This window comes from Esox lucius, chromosome 3, assembly GCF_011004845.1.
Source record: "Esox lucius isolate fEsoLuc1 chromosome 3, fEsoLuc1.pri, whole genome shotgun sequence".
NCBI classification, from domain to species: domain Eukaryota; kingdom Metazoa; phylum Chordata; class Actinopteri; order Esociformes; family Esocidae; genus Esox; species Esox lucius.
In genome coordinates, this window is record NC_047571.1 from 28,500,784 (window position 1) to 28,514,777 (window position 13,994).

Consider the following 13,994-nt stretch of genomic DNA (forward strand, 5'->3'; position numbering starts at 1 on the left):
CTGGATATAATTAGACCGGTCTCTCTCTCTCCTGTTTAGCTCAGAGAAAAACCAACAATAAGGTAGATACACAACCTGTACCAGTATCTGAGCTTTGTAGAAAGGTTCTTTCTTTGGGTACCTGTCAGTCCTCTTCCACTGTTCTTTTCCTTTCACGAAACCCCCCTGGTCCGCGTTCGTCTCCTCCTAACCCTCCCTTTTCATTCCCTGTTGGATCTGTTCCGAGCCTTTCCCTCCAGCCCCCCTCCCACCTTCTCAGTGCTGCATCACTGCTCTCCTCCTAAGGCCTGCTCCCACTTTGTGATGCTGATGCTGATGTCATCACTGACTCCCAGCATCCTTGGCTCAGCCATCAGAGCCATTTTACTGTGGGCCAACCTTGTCTTCATCCTGGTTGTTTTCAGCTCGCCTCCAGAATAATTTGTCTGTAAGTACAACCAGACGTCCCCTCCGTTCTCCTCCTAGCCCACTCCCCTACCCTAACTAGCTAGCAGACAGACAGGCAGACAGACAGACAAACCATGGTGTTGCAGGCCCTGCTGTGAACCCAACCATAGCCCTGCCAGAGGTGGTCTAGCGCTCTCTCCCTCACTCTCTTTCTCTTCCGCTCTGTCTCTCTCTCTCTCTCTCTCTCTCTAGCTCCAGGCGTTTACTCCCTGCATGGATACTCGGGAGGTTGTTAGCTGATTTCAGGAGAAGAATTGTCAAGGAGGAACTCACTGCAGTTGTCGAATCCGAGGTGGTTAGGTAAGACGATTGTTAATTGTTTTCTGATGGGATGCTGTTAATGTCGCTCTGGCTTGTCCTGACGTAGAAGGGAACCAAGAATGGTGCTTTACTCTTTCACTGGGTTTTCTGTTTGCATGGCCATTTTGAGGCCCTTCGTTATCTTTGTGCGGTAAACACGGATCTTAGGACACTGCGACAGATGTTTGTGTAAGGTCTGAATTATTTAGATTATGTAAATGTCTTGCTCTTCTACGGGGGAAAAATTCATCCACGTTATTAGACATCGTTAACGAAATGTTTTTTTTTAATATAAGGAATAACCTTGTCAATAGGCACTTTAATTAAATTAGATTTTTCTATGAAAATGAACAAATTGAGAATTCTGTATTTGCAAATGTGTGACAGGGATTCGTTTTTGGCCGGATGAATTCAATGACATCGATGTTTACAGCCTTCCGCCAAAATGAATGATGGCCTATATTTTTCGACAGTGCGTTTCTATTTGAGGTGCGGCAGCAGCGCAAGAAAGAGATGACAATATTTACATTGTGGGTGTCTAGTCTTTTCGATCGTTAACAGACAGCTACGTTTTCTTTAAAACTAGGTCACAATATTTGTCGTTAATTTAGCTTGATGAGCTTTTAAGATTATTATTACGTTATTTTTTCTTTGCAACAATTTATGGTGCTGGCTAAAATTGCTTTTGCTGTGAAGGTCCACATCGCGTCTGCCGAATTAACGAACAAAATAATCGACGCGTTATGACATGGAAATGTTTTGTGTGCAATTTAGACTCCCGAGGCAACCTTTATATTTTCTATAGACTACAAATTAAGGCTGGTGCGGCAGTCTACCATAAAGCTGGTGCTGGCATTGTCTGCGACTGACGCGCCCATTGCAAGTAGATCAGAGGACGGAGAAGAAATGAGGCTTGATGTCCGTTACAATTGAAGCGAACATTATCATTTTAGAAAGGCCAGAATATTATTTGCCCGAACATGTTTATTTTCTTAAATCGATTCTAAGTATATAATTAAATTAGACAATCTGCACATTTACTCGAAACATTAGAAAAAAACACTACGACTGGGGCTACGTTGTTGATACCATAAAATGACGTACTAGGGTCCACGTTTGATTCATGAAGTGCATCTAATTATGTTGCTCACCGACGGGGTTGTGACTGACGCAGTAGCGGCCTATCTAAGTTTGTGGATGTCAGAAATAGCTTAAACGAGAACTTGATCAGGCCACGTAACCGTTTTTCGTTAGGTTATTAATCTGACCTACCCTGGGCGATATTGCCAACACTATACGAAACACAAGGCCCTTGACTCGTAACGGGCATTCATGCAGGAACATTAGGATACGATTTTAAGACGTTATAATGGTGTGTAATAATTGTCCCTAAATCTTGCAGTGCTCTATGACTGGATCGTAATGCATTTAAACTGCAGCCTTTAAGTGTGACCTATTTTTCTATTAGATGATAGAAAATAATTTCGCTTCCTTCTTGGTAGGTGTTAGGTGTCCACCTGGCGGAAAAGCCCCAACCCCTCCAGACTGAAAACCCCTACTGTCGTGTCGCTTTCCACTGACAGGCATCATGGCGGGGGCTTCAGTTAAGGTGGCTGTTCGCGTCCGTCCCTTCAACTCTCGAGAGATGGGGAAGGAGAGCAAGTGCATTATCCAGATGTCAGGGAACACTACAAGTGAGTTTTGCACATTTATTATAAGACAATCCTGTTATTTTCATTGGTGTAAGAAAACACATCAGCCTTGGTCTATTTTCTGAAGGGAAGGTTCATCTTTGTCGAGGGTCGGAATACTACAAACAAAACAAAAAAGTTTATTTTTAAAGATTTAAAATATGAAAAATTTTAGATATCTATTGATGAATTCTGGAAAGGTCCTTCTATGGGATGTTCAACATTTTTCTGTCTGACAAATTCTGTATTTCCTCATCAATAATGAATGCAGTTTGATTACATATTCACTAATATTTAATCAAACTCAGATTGGGCCTTCAAGAGACAGCCATATATAACGTGGTCAATGTTTTCAGAGGTGACACGTTATAACATTGGATCTAACACATTCCTAGCGTATTACCAGGAATGTCCCATTACATGGCATGGGACCTTCACTGTGCATTCGAATCGTGTCTGCTGTAAATAACCGCTGCAGCAGAATCCCTTGAATGCCGCTTAAGGCAACAGGCTGGCGGGCATTGAGGCATGCAGCACCATCTCCATGGGGAGTGCAACAAAGGCTTCTCTTTGTGTGTGTGTGTTCTGTGTGTGTTGTGACCTTTACAGAGTCTCATCCTTCCTCACACGAACCAGAGGGTCCAAAAGGCCCTGTTGTTTCTGTCTGAGCCGAGACACTGAGTCAGCTGGTGTGTGTGCGTGCATGCGCGCGCGTGTGTGCGTGCCTCTGTGTGTCTCACTCCGCCTCCCTCTGCCTGTCAGTGTTTTCCGATGACCTCAATCCCGCCGACGTTGGCACGGCACATGTTGGTTGTGCTCTGGAGGGCGGTTTACCCAAAAGTGGATTCTGTGCCAAAGTTCTTGACTGGTGAACATGCTATGTCACATGGCCAACTGCGTTACCAAACAGCCCTTTAGCTGAAGTATCTGAAATATTTGCCCACTCTTCTTTGCAAAAGCACTCCAAATCTGTCAGATTGCGAGGACATCTCCTGTGCACAGCCCTCTTCAGATCCCCCCACAGATGTTCAATTTGAATCAGGTCTGGACTCTGGCTGGGCCATTCCAAAACATTAATCTTCTTCTGGTGAAGCCATGCTTTTGTGGAGTTGGATGTGTGCTTTGGGTCGATGTCGTGCTGAAAGGTGAACTTCATCTTCAGCTTTCTAATGGATGCCTGAAGGTTTTGTGCCAAAATTGCCTGGTATTTGGACCTGTTCATCATTCCCTCCACCCTGACTAAGGCCCCAGTTCCAGCTGAAGAAAAACAGCCCCAAAGCATGATGCTGCCAACACCATGCTTCACTGTGGGTATTGTGTTCTTTGGGTGATGTGCAGTGTTGTGTATGCGCCAAACAAACCTTTTAGAATTATGGCCAAAAAGTTCAACCTTGGTTTCATCAGACCATAACACATTTTCCCACATGCTTTTGGGGGACTTGATGTTTGTTTTTGCAAACTTCAGCAGGGCTTTTTCTTTGTAAGAAAAGGCTTCTGTCTTGCCACCCTACCCCATAGCCCATTCATATGATGAATACGGGAGATTGTTGTCACAAGTAGCACACAGCCAGTACTTGCAAGAAATTCCTGCAGTTCCTTTAATGTTCCTGTAGGGCTCTTGGAAGCCTCCCTGATCAGTTTTCTTCTCGTCTTTTCATCAATTTTGGAGGGACATCCAGTTCGTGGTAATGTCTCTGTTGTGCCATATTTTCTCCACTTGATGATGACTGTCTTCACTGTGTTCCATGGTATATCTAATGCTTTGTAAATTATTTTGTACCCTTCTCCTGACTGATATCTTTCAACAATGAGATCCCTCTGATGCTTTGGAAGCTCTCTGTGGACCATGGCTTTTGCTCTGAGATGCAACTAAGAAAATGTCAGGAAAATCCTACTAGAACAGCTGAACTTTATTTGTGATTAATCAGAGTCACTTTAAATGATGGCAGGTGTGTAATGACTTCTATTCATGAGTTTGAATGTGATTGGTTAATTCTGAACGCAGCCACATCCCCAGTTATATGAGGGTGTGCACACTTATGCAAACAGGTTATTGTAAGGTTTTTATTTTTCATTTTTCCACATTAAAAGTGGAAAAAGTTCTGACATAATTTTACACCACAGAAACCTGGCATTTTAACAGGGGTGTGTTTTTATATCCACTGTACATGACCAGTTATAATTAATGGGACGTGGTATAACGGCAGACATGCTGGACCATGGCTAATGGCTGCTGTGAGGCATGATACAACCCTGAGTGCCTGAGTGAAGCACTTAACTGTGACATACTGGCCATATATCACAAACTGGAAAGGTGCCTTAATTGATGTTATAAACTTGTTACCAACATAATTAACATTACAGTTGTTTTTTGTCATACCAGCGCTATAATTAAGCAATAAGGCACAATGGGTTGTTGTATACGGCCATGGTACTCCCATCCTTACTTCTTACAGCCCAATCCTCTGGAATGATTTTTTAATACCCAGCCATGTTACTGCCCTGTTGCCAATTGACCTAATTAGTTGTGTGATGTTCCACCAGGTTTAGTTTTGTAGCATTACACAACTTTTCCAGTCTTTTGTTGCCTCTGCACCAACGTTTCTGATACGTGTTGCCGGCAGCAAATTCAATGTGGGCATATATTATTCAAGACACAATAACATTTCTGTTTCAACATTTGACATGTTGCCTTTGTTCTATTTTCAATTACATATAGGAATAAATGACTTGCACATCATTGCAGCCCATTTCTTATTTACATTTTACACAGCGTCACAACTTTTTTGGAAAGGGGGTTGTACTTCAATAGTTCATTCAGAACACCGACATTTGGCAGACATGCTCAGGGACAGGTTTCCCTAACTCACATGACGTCTCAGACTTTTCTGGCACGGTGTTGACTGAATTCGACTAAGTGTTGCTTCACAGTGGTCCAACATCCACAGACTGGCCCAGCATGTGGCTCATGCAACCTGTTTACCTGCTCTGCTACCTATTCCAGCACCTCTACAATTCTCACTGAATGGATTACCACAGATTTCTAAATAATTCTGTGTCTGTTGGCAGCCACAGGCCGGACAGTGCATTTTATCTGCCGGACAGTATCTATTGCAGTAGTTCACATGGTGGATATTTATGGGTTTGGTTTGGATACTAATAACTTTGTGTTACTTCCTGTCTGTCCTTCTAGCAATCCTAAACCCCAAACAGCCAAAGGAGAACAAGAGTTTCAACTTCGACTACTCCTATTGGTCACACACAACGGTGGGTTTGGTCACACGCACCTCAGACTAAACGTTTTCTACTTACACTCTCAGTGTTTCCGCATAACATGGCAAATGGTCCACAGATCATCAAGGTTATGTTGACTACATTCCTTTATGTGTCATTTAAAGGAAAGTGAAATATGTCAATTGTGCATTGGCTCTATAAAACCTGCCAAAATATTACACGATTCCTCCCCTTTTCATTGTTTATGTCTCTCTCTCTCTCTCTTTCTCTCTCTCTTTCCCTTACTGTCTGCAGCCGGACGACATCAACTATCACTCCCAGATGCAGGTGTACAAAGACATTGGCGAAGAGATGCTGCTGCACGCCTTCGAGGGATACAACGTCTGTATCTTTGCGTATGGCCAGACAGGATCTGGGAAAAGCTACACCATGATGGGCAAGCAGGACCAGAAGGATCAGCAAGGCATCATCCCTCTGGTAGGACGGATGAACGGACGGTTGCTCGGATCAGCGGATGGATGGTTGGATGTGTTTTCAAATGACCAAAATGGAGTGGACAGAGTATAATGCAAAGTTGCTTTATCACTTATGCTTCAGGTTCTGAAAACCCTGTTCACCATATGCCAAGCTCACAAAAGCATCTTATTCATGATGCACATGCCTAGTCCAACAGTATTCCCCCATGCTTTCCTCTCTGTCAGCTCTGTGAAGACCTCTTTACGAAGATCAGCGACAGCAACACTGACAACAGCATGTCCTACTCCGTAGAGGTGAGCGCTCTCTCCAGTGGTCTCACAGTGGGCTTAAGTGAGCCACAGATGGCTAGGGGATGATGTGATGGCCGTTATGTTGAATCCCTATGGGAGCCTACATAACGGCCATCAAATTGCAGATCCACATCAGAGACGAGTGAAATGTAGACGCAACGGGCGACGGACACGCCATCGTCCTAATGCAGCCGTTCGACTAGCTGGTGGTGGTGTTTCTCAAAATGCGTTTAATCGGTTCCTCGGTTTTCTTGGCTCTCACAACATGCTTTGACGACCTCCACAGGTGAGCTACATGGAGATCTACTGTGAGCGTGTGCGCGACCTGCTGAACCCCAAGAACAAGGGGAACCTGCGTGTGAGAGAGCACCCCTTAATGGGGCCCTACGTGGAGGACCTGTCCAAGCTGGCCGTCACATCTTACAACGACATCCAGGACCTGATGGAGTCTGGGAACAAGGCCAGGTAGCCGTCAGTTGATGTGTCAGTAAGCAGGTGGATGTACTGGACGGGTGGATGTACTGTATGGTTGGATGCACTGGACGGGTGGATGTATTGGATGGGTGGATGTACTGGACGGGAGGATGTATTGGATGGCTGGATGCGCTGGATGGGTGGATGCACTGGATGGGTGGATGTACTGGATGGGTGGATGTACTGGACGGGTGGATGTACTGTATGGTTGGATGTACTGGATGGTTGGATGTACTGGATGGTTGGATGTACTGGATGGGTGGATGTACTGGACGGGTGGATGTACTGGATGGTTGGATGTACTGGACGGGTAGATGTACTGGACGGGTGGATGTACTGGACGGGTGGATTTACTGGACGGGTGGATTTACTGGACGGGTGGATTTACTGGATGGGTGGATCAATGAATGGATGGGTGACGGATAAATGGACGATTTTTACATTAAACTTTTAATTCGATTAGGACGGTGGCGGCCACCAACATGAACGAGACCAGCAGTCGCTCCCACGCTGTCTTTAACATCATCTTCACCCAGAAGAAACACGACATGGATTCAGAGAACACATCTGAGAAGGTACTGCACAGGTTTCTAACAGTAGATGGAGGGGGAAAAACGGCTTCTTTCATTGAAGGTTATCAACTGTACTGTTGAGTTCTATTGCCATGCAATCTGGACATGCCAAGTGTGATCTTCTATGATAAGACGGCTCATTGCTCATTACAGTTTCTCCCTTTCTGGTACAGAGCGTAGTAAGAGATGGATGCCAAAATAAATGTTGACAGGGAGTCGTTTTCTGTTGTTGCAGGTGAGCAAGATCAGCCTGGTAGATCTGGCTGGAAGTGAGCGAGCAGACTCCACAGGAGCCAAGGGCACGCGGCTGAAGGTGAGAGGGTATTTTTAAGTCTATGTTATGGGCCAGTCCAAGGACCCCCGAAATGTCAATGTATTGTCAGAGTTGCTATTTCTACATGACATGTCTAGGAACTTCACAAAGCATCCCAGTCTCTACCTCAAGATTGCAGAGTCGGTTGTTTTTTGTATTCCAGACAAGGCTTCCAGTTGGGTTAACTTTGCCATTCTTTTTCAGGAAGGTGCAAATATCAACAAATCTCTGACAACACTGGGGAAAGTCATCTCTGCTTTAGCTGAAGTGGTGAGAGTCCCTGCTCTTCAGTTTCCATCTTTCTGTTTGTGTGATCGTTTAGGCAGTTTTGGTGAGAAACTGTACGTTTATTGAATACTCTCAATGTCTTCTTCCATAGGACTCAGCACCAAATAAGGTACAACATTTCAATTACACATCACACATTTTATGAGACCATACAGTGGGGAGAACAAGTATTTGATACCCTGCCGATTTTGGAGGTTTTCCCACTTACAAAGCATGTAGAAGTCTGTAATTTCTATCATAGGCACACTTCAACTGTGAGTGACGGAATCTAAAACAAAAATCCAGAAAATCACAATGAATGATTTTTAAGTAATTCATTTGCATTTTATTGCATGACACAAGTATTTGATACATCAGAAAAGTTTAACTTAATATTTGGTACAGAAATCTTTGTTTGCAATTACAGAGATCATACATTTCCTGTAGTTCTTGACCAGGTTTGCACACACTTCAGCAGGGATTTTGGCCCACTCCTCCATACAGACCTTCTCCAGATCCATGGCCCCATCCATCCTCCCCTCAATACAGTGCAGTTGTCCTGTCCCGTTTGCAGAAAAGCATCCTCAAACCATGCTTCATGGTTGGGATGGTGTTCTTGGGGTTGTACTCATCCTTCTTCTTTCTCCAAACACGGCGAGTGGAGTTTAGACCAAAAAGCTTGATTTTTGTCTCATTAGATGACCCATTCCTCCTCTGGATCATCCAGATGGTCATTGGCAAACTTCAGACGGTTGAGCAGGGGGACCTTGCGTGCGCTGCAGGGTTTTAATCCATGACGGCGTAGTGTGTTACTAATGGTTTTCTTTGAGACTGTGGTCCCAGCTCTCTTCAGGTCATTGACCAGGTCATGCCGTGTAGTTCTGGGCTGATCCCTCACCTTCCTCATGATCTTTGATTCCCCACGAGGTGAGATCTTGCATGGAGCCCCAGACCGAGGAAGATTGACCGTCATCTTGAACTTCTTCCATTTTCTAATAATTGTGCCAACCCTGTGCCTTACTTATGTCATGCAATAAAATGCTAATTCATTATTTAAAAATCATACAATGTGATTTTCTGGATTTTTGTTTTAGAGTCCGTCTCTCACAGTTGAAGCGTACGTATGATAACAATTACAGACCTCTACATCCTTTGTAAGTAGGAAAACCTGCAAAATCGGCAGTGTATCAAATACTTGTTCTCCCCACTGTATATGGGGAAATGGGATTGATAGATTAATCAATTGCAAGCATATTTTCTCATCAACCAGCATGCTTACACTTTTCAAACATGTACAGAACCCTCCAGAATTTCTGGACCCCTCAGCATCTTTACCAGGGTGTCCAGTAATTACAGTGGGTCCTGTAAATGTGTCTCGACTGAGGCATGGCCCTAATCACATCAATTCACCGTTACCAGAACAAGAAGAAGAAGAAGGTTGAGAGTCATATCCCGTACAGGGACTCTGTGCTGACTTGGCTGCTGAGAGAGAACCTGGGTACGTGATCTGGCCCCACCAGTTTACTTTTCAGTGGGTTTCTTATGCAGCTACCCTTGAAATAGTAATTTCCCGCTTTGCCTCCGGATTGACCCGTTTCCTTCTTTTTCCTTCTTATCAGGCGGTAACTCCCGCACTGCCATGGTGGCGGCCCTCAGCCCCGCTGACATCAACTACGACGAGACCCTGAGCACCCTCAGGTAAGGAGCCACCTCCGAGTTTAAGTCCTCCGGGGAAAGGCCTTCAAATCCGTAGTCAGTGGGTGTCCCTGTGGTGTTTCACCCTCAGTGTCGTCTGTGTGCAATGTGATGAGTATGAAGAGTCCATTGAGTATCAGGAAGTAAACCAGGAAGTAAACCAGGAAGTGAACAAGGAAGTGAACAAACTTTTGTCATGTAGACAGTCCACATAGGATATGTTCGGGTGACTCAGATGTCTTTTGATCCTCTCAGGTATGCTGACCGCGCTAAGCAGATCCGCTGCAACGCGGTCATCAACGAGGACCCCAACAACCGTCTGGTGCGTGAGCTGAAGGAGGAGGTGTGTCGCCTCAAGGACCTCCTCTACGCCCAGGGCCTGGGAGATATCATAGACAGTGAGTGCCTACATGCAGACACACACGCGCCCACACAAACACCGTGGATGAGAGCCATACAGATCTGTGTGTGAGTGTCTCACACACACTCTTCTCTCTCCCCTCTCTTCTCAGCGTATCGATGTCCTGATCCTGTTATAGCTGGTTTGAAAAGTGTGTATATTCTGGCAACCCCATGCTTTGCCGCTAGCTCAAAATCAAGCTAAACCTCCACCGACTACAACCTTATAGCAAATTAAAGCTGCATTAAATTAATTTACCTTGAAACCCATCTAAGACTGAAATACATTTTAGATGGAGTCAGTTGAAACAGTTCACATGGGGGACTGGAGTGCCTCTCAATAGTCTAACATGACATCTTCTACTCTTCTCTTCTTCTTCTTCATCAGCACTGTATCTGTGTACAGACGATAAGTGAAAGAAAGGCGGTGGGCTCTAACCTTGGGAGCTGGCTTTCAGCTCCCTAGACTTTTCTTGTACATAAGTGCTTGTGAAAGGAAAGCAGTCCTGGTGAAGAAGCCATTTGAGAGTGTTGGGGCTGTAACTCTGGTTCTCCGGGTGTGTAGCTAGCTGATATGATGCCCTGCTTCTGTAGAGGATCTCTAATATCTCATGCTCTTAATGGGGCTCTGACTGAAGCTCTAGAGCTGTGCTGCGTTACTTGATTGCCTCCTAATTCTCCCTGCTTGCTCTGCATAATTGTCCTCTGGGAAAATGAATTTGTTTTTTTGGAGAATTGCATTTAATAATAATAATCAATAATGCTTTCACAGCCTTTCAGCCCGGAGATTATGCTGCAAGTAAGAACTAAACTAGACATTTATACTAGATCAGCTGACATATGTGTATATATATATATAGAGGCTACTGGCTGCCTGTCATAAAACATTGCTTGTTTCTAGCCTGGTATTGTATGTATTGGCATATAAATGTCAGAGAAATGCATTGGCTCTTTAACTTATTGTGTGCTTCGCATATCCCACCAGTTTAAGTTGCCCTCTTCTTGCTCTGTCTGCAATGGCTTTGGTAAGCGTCTGCCTCTGCATTCTTTGTTTCTACAAGATCCATTTTCTGAGCTACCTCTTTTTTTTCTTTTATTCCCTTCCTGGTTTTCCCTTTCTTCCTTTAATCCATTTATCTGCGTTTTCTTCTCTCCATCCCAATGTCTCCTCCTCAACTTCCTGCTGTGTGCTCCCTCTCTCCTTCTCTCCCCCATACACTCCCGCTCTTCTTCTGACAGACTTGTGCGATTACAAGAACTTTGTCAATAATCGCCAGGCTGTCAATCAAACGGGTGATCTATCCACAGTGACCAATGCCATGACTGGGATGAGCCCCTCCCCCTCTCTCTCCGCCCTGTCCAGTCGTGCGGGCTCCATGGCGAACCTGCACGACCGCATCTTCAGCCCCGCGTCCGAGGAGGCCATAGAGAGACTCAAGGTAGGGAGGATGGAAGGAGTGAGGTAGCTGAGGGGGAGGGAGGATGGACAGACAGAGGGAGAGGGGTAGGGAGTGTGAGGAGGTTTTTGGTGAGTAGGTGGGTAAATGAGTGTGGACAGAGGCAGGGTGAACAAGCAGAGAGTTTTTCTCACGCTGAACGAGATTACCGAGACCTAGAGAGAGAGAGAGATGGTGAGTGTGAAGGGAGTCTAGCCACAGTGATAAGTAATGCCACGCATGTACCTTGTCAACAAAGTCGTTGGACGATCTTCTCCTCACAGGAGACTGAAAAAATCATCGCAGAGCTCAATGAGACCTGGGAGGAGAAGCTGCGCCGGACGGAAGATATCCGAATGCAGAGGTGTGTCAGAAGGATTTAAACGCTACCTGTTACCTTCAACCCGAATCGCTTGGTGTCAAATAATCATGGCTCTTCTCTCTGTAGGGAGGCTCTACTGGCTGAGATGGGCGTTGCCATGAGAGAAGATGGAGGCACAGTGGGTGTGTTCTCACCCAAGAAGGTCAGATCCTTAAATTAACACTTCGCTTCTCATTACAGTTGTTGTCAAAACTCCTGTCGACACAATTTCAACAATAATTTCCGAAAATATTTGACAGCAAGGCAACATTTCGGACTTTCTTTTAGACTCCTCACCTGGTGAACTTGAATGAGGATCCGCTGATGTCCGAGTGCTTACTCTACTATATCAAAGACGGGACAACCAAGTAAGGGCTACTGTTTTCCTTCATCCTTTTTATTGACATTGCCTCCAGTCCTTTTCTACACCACTTATAGATTTGGAGTCAGCTGTTCACGTTCACTAACTGGAATGTCAAGGGGGTTAGTAGCCCTGCGACGTCCAAGACATTTTCTTATCCTGACAACGAAACAGCTTCTTAGAAGAAAACCCGGGCACATACGGCAAATCACTCCCGACTAAGTGTTGCATGTTTTTTCCACTCAGGGTCGGTCGCGAGGACGCTAAAAGTCGCCAGGACATTGTGCTCAGTGGCCATTTCATCCAAGATGAGCACTGCACTTTCAGCAGCACCACAGGGCCTGGCGGAGAAGGTGAGATTGAACTGACAGAATTAACAAGCGTTGCTAGCTCCGCTTCTAAATTAGTCCCTGATTAGGGGGTTGCAATGAGAAAATCTAGTGGAAATGGCTTTGACGGCCAGATTTGAATACCACTGCTGCAGAGACTGAAACCAGCAAGACTATTTTGGATACTAAAAAGACTGGAACTAGGGAAGTTCTAGTACGATAGTATCGGGCAGTATACTGAATTTAGGGAGATTCTAGTACTATAGTACAGGTTTCTAGACTGGAATTGGGGAGGTTCTAGTGCTATAGTACAGGTGCTGTAGACTGGAACTGGGTAAATTCTAGTACTATAGTACATGGCGCTAGACTGGAATCGGGGAGGTTCTAATACTATTAGGGGAGTGGTAACCAAAAGGTTGTTGTTCTGAATCTGTAAAGAAAGTGTGCCCTTGTTCAAGGAACTTAAACGTTATTGATCTTATAAGTCCCTCTGGATATGAGCCTCAGCCGAATGCGGAAATGTAAATTAAATGTAAAACAGCAGCAACGGGAGCTAGCCAAGCAGTTGCACTTTCCCTTTATCTATCCAGCCTTTGTAGATCACAGGTAATCGATGGCCGGCCAATGATCCCTATTGTTGTTGTGGGGCATGACACAGAGTCACTGTAGGACGGCCAAATGTTCACCAGCCCTGGTTGTTCTTGCTTGTTGATGACGATAACATAGGGAACGTGATCCTGGAGCCCTGCGAAGGGGCGGAGATCTACGTCAACGGGAAACTGGTGACCGCGCCCACTCTGCTTCGCTCAGGTACATTCGGAATCCCTCGGCATGTTTTACCGACAGAGGGATTAATCAATGTATAATTAATATTTGGCTGACATGAGGCAGAAAATGTCTGTCGTGGTGCTAATTGCCTCGGGCTAATCTTTGACCTGCCGACTCCAGGGAACCGGATAATCATGGGGAAAAGCCACGTGTTCCGCTTTAATGACCCAGAGCAGGCGCGCCAGGACCGCGAGAGGACCCCCTGCGCCGAGACCCCCGTGGAGCCTGTGGACTGGGCCTTCGCCCAGAGGGAGCTCCTGGAGAAACAGGGTATTGACATGAAGCAGGAGATGGAGGCAAGGTACAGTCATGGGAACGCCTGCTGTTAGGATCTTCAAACACTACATTATGAGGCCCGACTTTGCTTTGAAACGACCTGTGCCAATTTGGCTTTTAGGCTTCAAGAGCTAGAAGATCAATACCGCCGAGAACGAGAGGAAGCCAGCAACCTTCTAGAACAACAGAGACTGGTAAGAGTACTTGGTACTTGTTTAGAACCAACATCAAAACATTTTCGTAA

General features: G+C 45.3%; 1 protein-coding gene across 26 annotated transcripts in view; it reads left to right on the forward strand.

Moving 5' to 3' along the window:
• The first annotated feature begins 322 nt into the window (after nucleotides 1-322).
• The window catches only part of kif1ab (kinesin family member 1Ab), a 33,261-nt gene continuing 19,589 nt past the window's right edge, over nucleotides 323-13,994 (forward strand). For 11 of the 26 annotated variants that reach the window (XR_002196632.2, XM_010901772.4, XM_020045410.3 and 8 more), the window contains exons 1-24: nucleotides 323-427; nucleotides 640-747; nucleotides 2,250-2,441; nucleotides 5,632-5,705; nucleotides 5,967-6,149; nucleotides 6,374-6,442; nucleotides 6,726-6,904; nucleotides 7,377-7,488; nucleotides 7,721-7,798; nucleotides 8,003-8,068; nucleotides 8,178-8,195; nucleotides 9,485-9,563; nucleotides 9,685-9,763; nucleotides 10,016-10,158; nucleotides 10,273-10,311; nucleotides 10,932-10,958; nucleotides 11,399-11,598; nucleotides 11,880-11,959; nucleotides 12,044-12,119; nucleotides 12,245-12,324; nucleotides 12,564-12,670; nucleotides 13,358-13,456; nucleotides 13,595-13,775; nucleotides 13,872-13,944. Coding sequence is in view for 25 of the 26 variants with exons in the window: in XM_010901772.4 (XP_010900074.1) it covers nucleotides 2,336-2,441; nucleotides 5,632-5,705; nucleotides 5,967-6,149; nucleotides 6,374-6,442; nucleotides 6,726-6,904; nucleotides 7,377-7,488; nucleotides 7,721-7,798; nucleotides 8,003-8,068; nucleotides 8,178-8,195; nucleotides 9,485-9,563; nucleotides 9,685-9,763; nucleotides 10,016-10,158; nucleotides 10,273-10,311; nucleotides 10,932-10,958; nucleotides 11,399-11,598; nucleotides 11,880-11,959; nucleotides 12,044-12,119; nucleotides 12,245-12,324; nucleotides 12,564-12,670; nucleotides 13,358-13,456; nucleotides 13,595-13,775; nucleotides 13,872-13,944 (2,148 nt within the window). In the remaining variant the exon portion in view is untranslated. Of the gene's footprint in view, nucleotides 428-639; nucleotides 748-914; nucleotides 937-2,097; nucleotides 2,120-2,249; nucleotides 2,442-5,631; nucleotides 5,706-5,966; nucleotides 6,150-6,373; nucleotides 6,443-6,725; nucleotides 6,905-7,376; nucleotides 7,489-7,720; nucleotides 7,799-8,002; nucleotides 8,069-8,177; nucleotides 8,196-9,484; nucleotides 9,564-9,684; nucleotides 9,764-10,015; nucleotides 10,159-10,272; nucleotides 10,312-10,931; nucleotides 10,959-11,398; nucleotides 11,599-11,879; nucleotides 11,960-12,043; nucleotides 12,120-12,244; nucleotides 12,325-12,563; nucleotides 12,671-13,357; nucleotides 13,457-13,594; nucleotides 13,776-13,871; nucleotides 13,945-13,994 lie in introns of those variants that run through there. The other 15 variants (XM_010901793.4, XM_010901794.4, XM_010901795.4 and 12 more) reach the window with 12 other exon arrangements.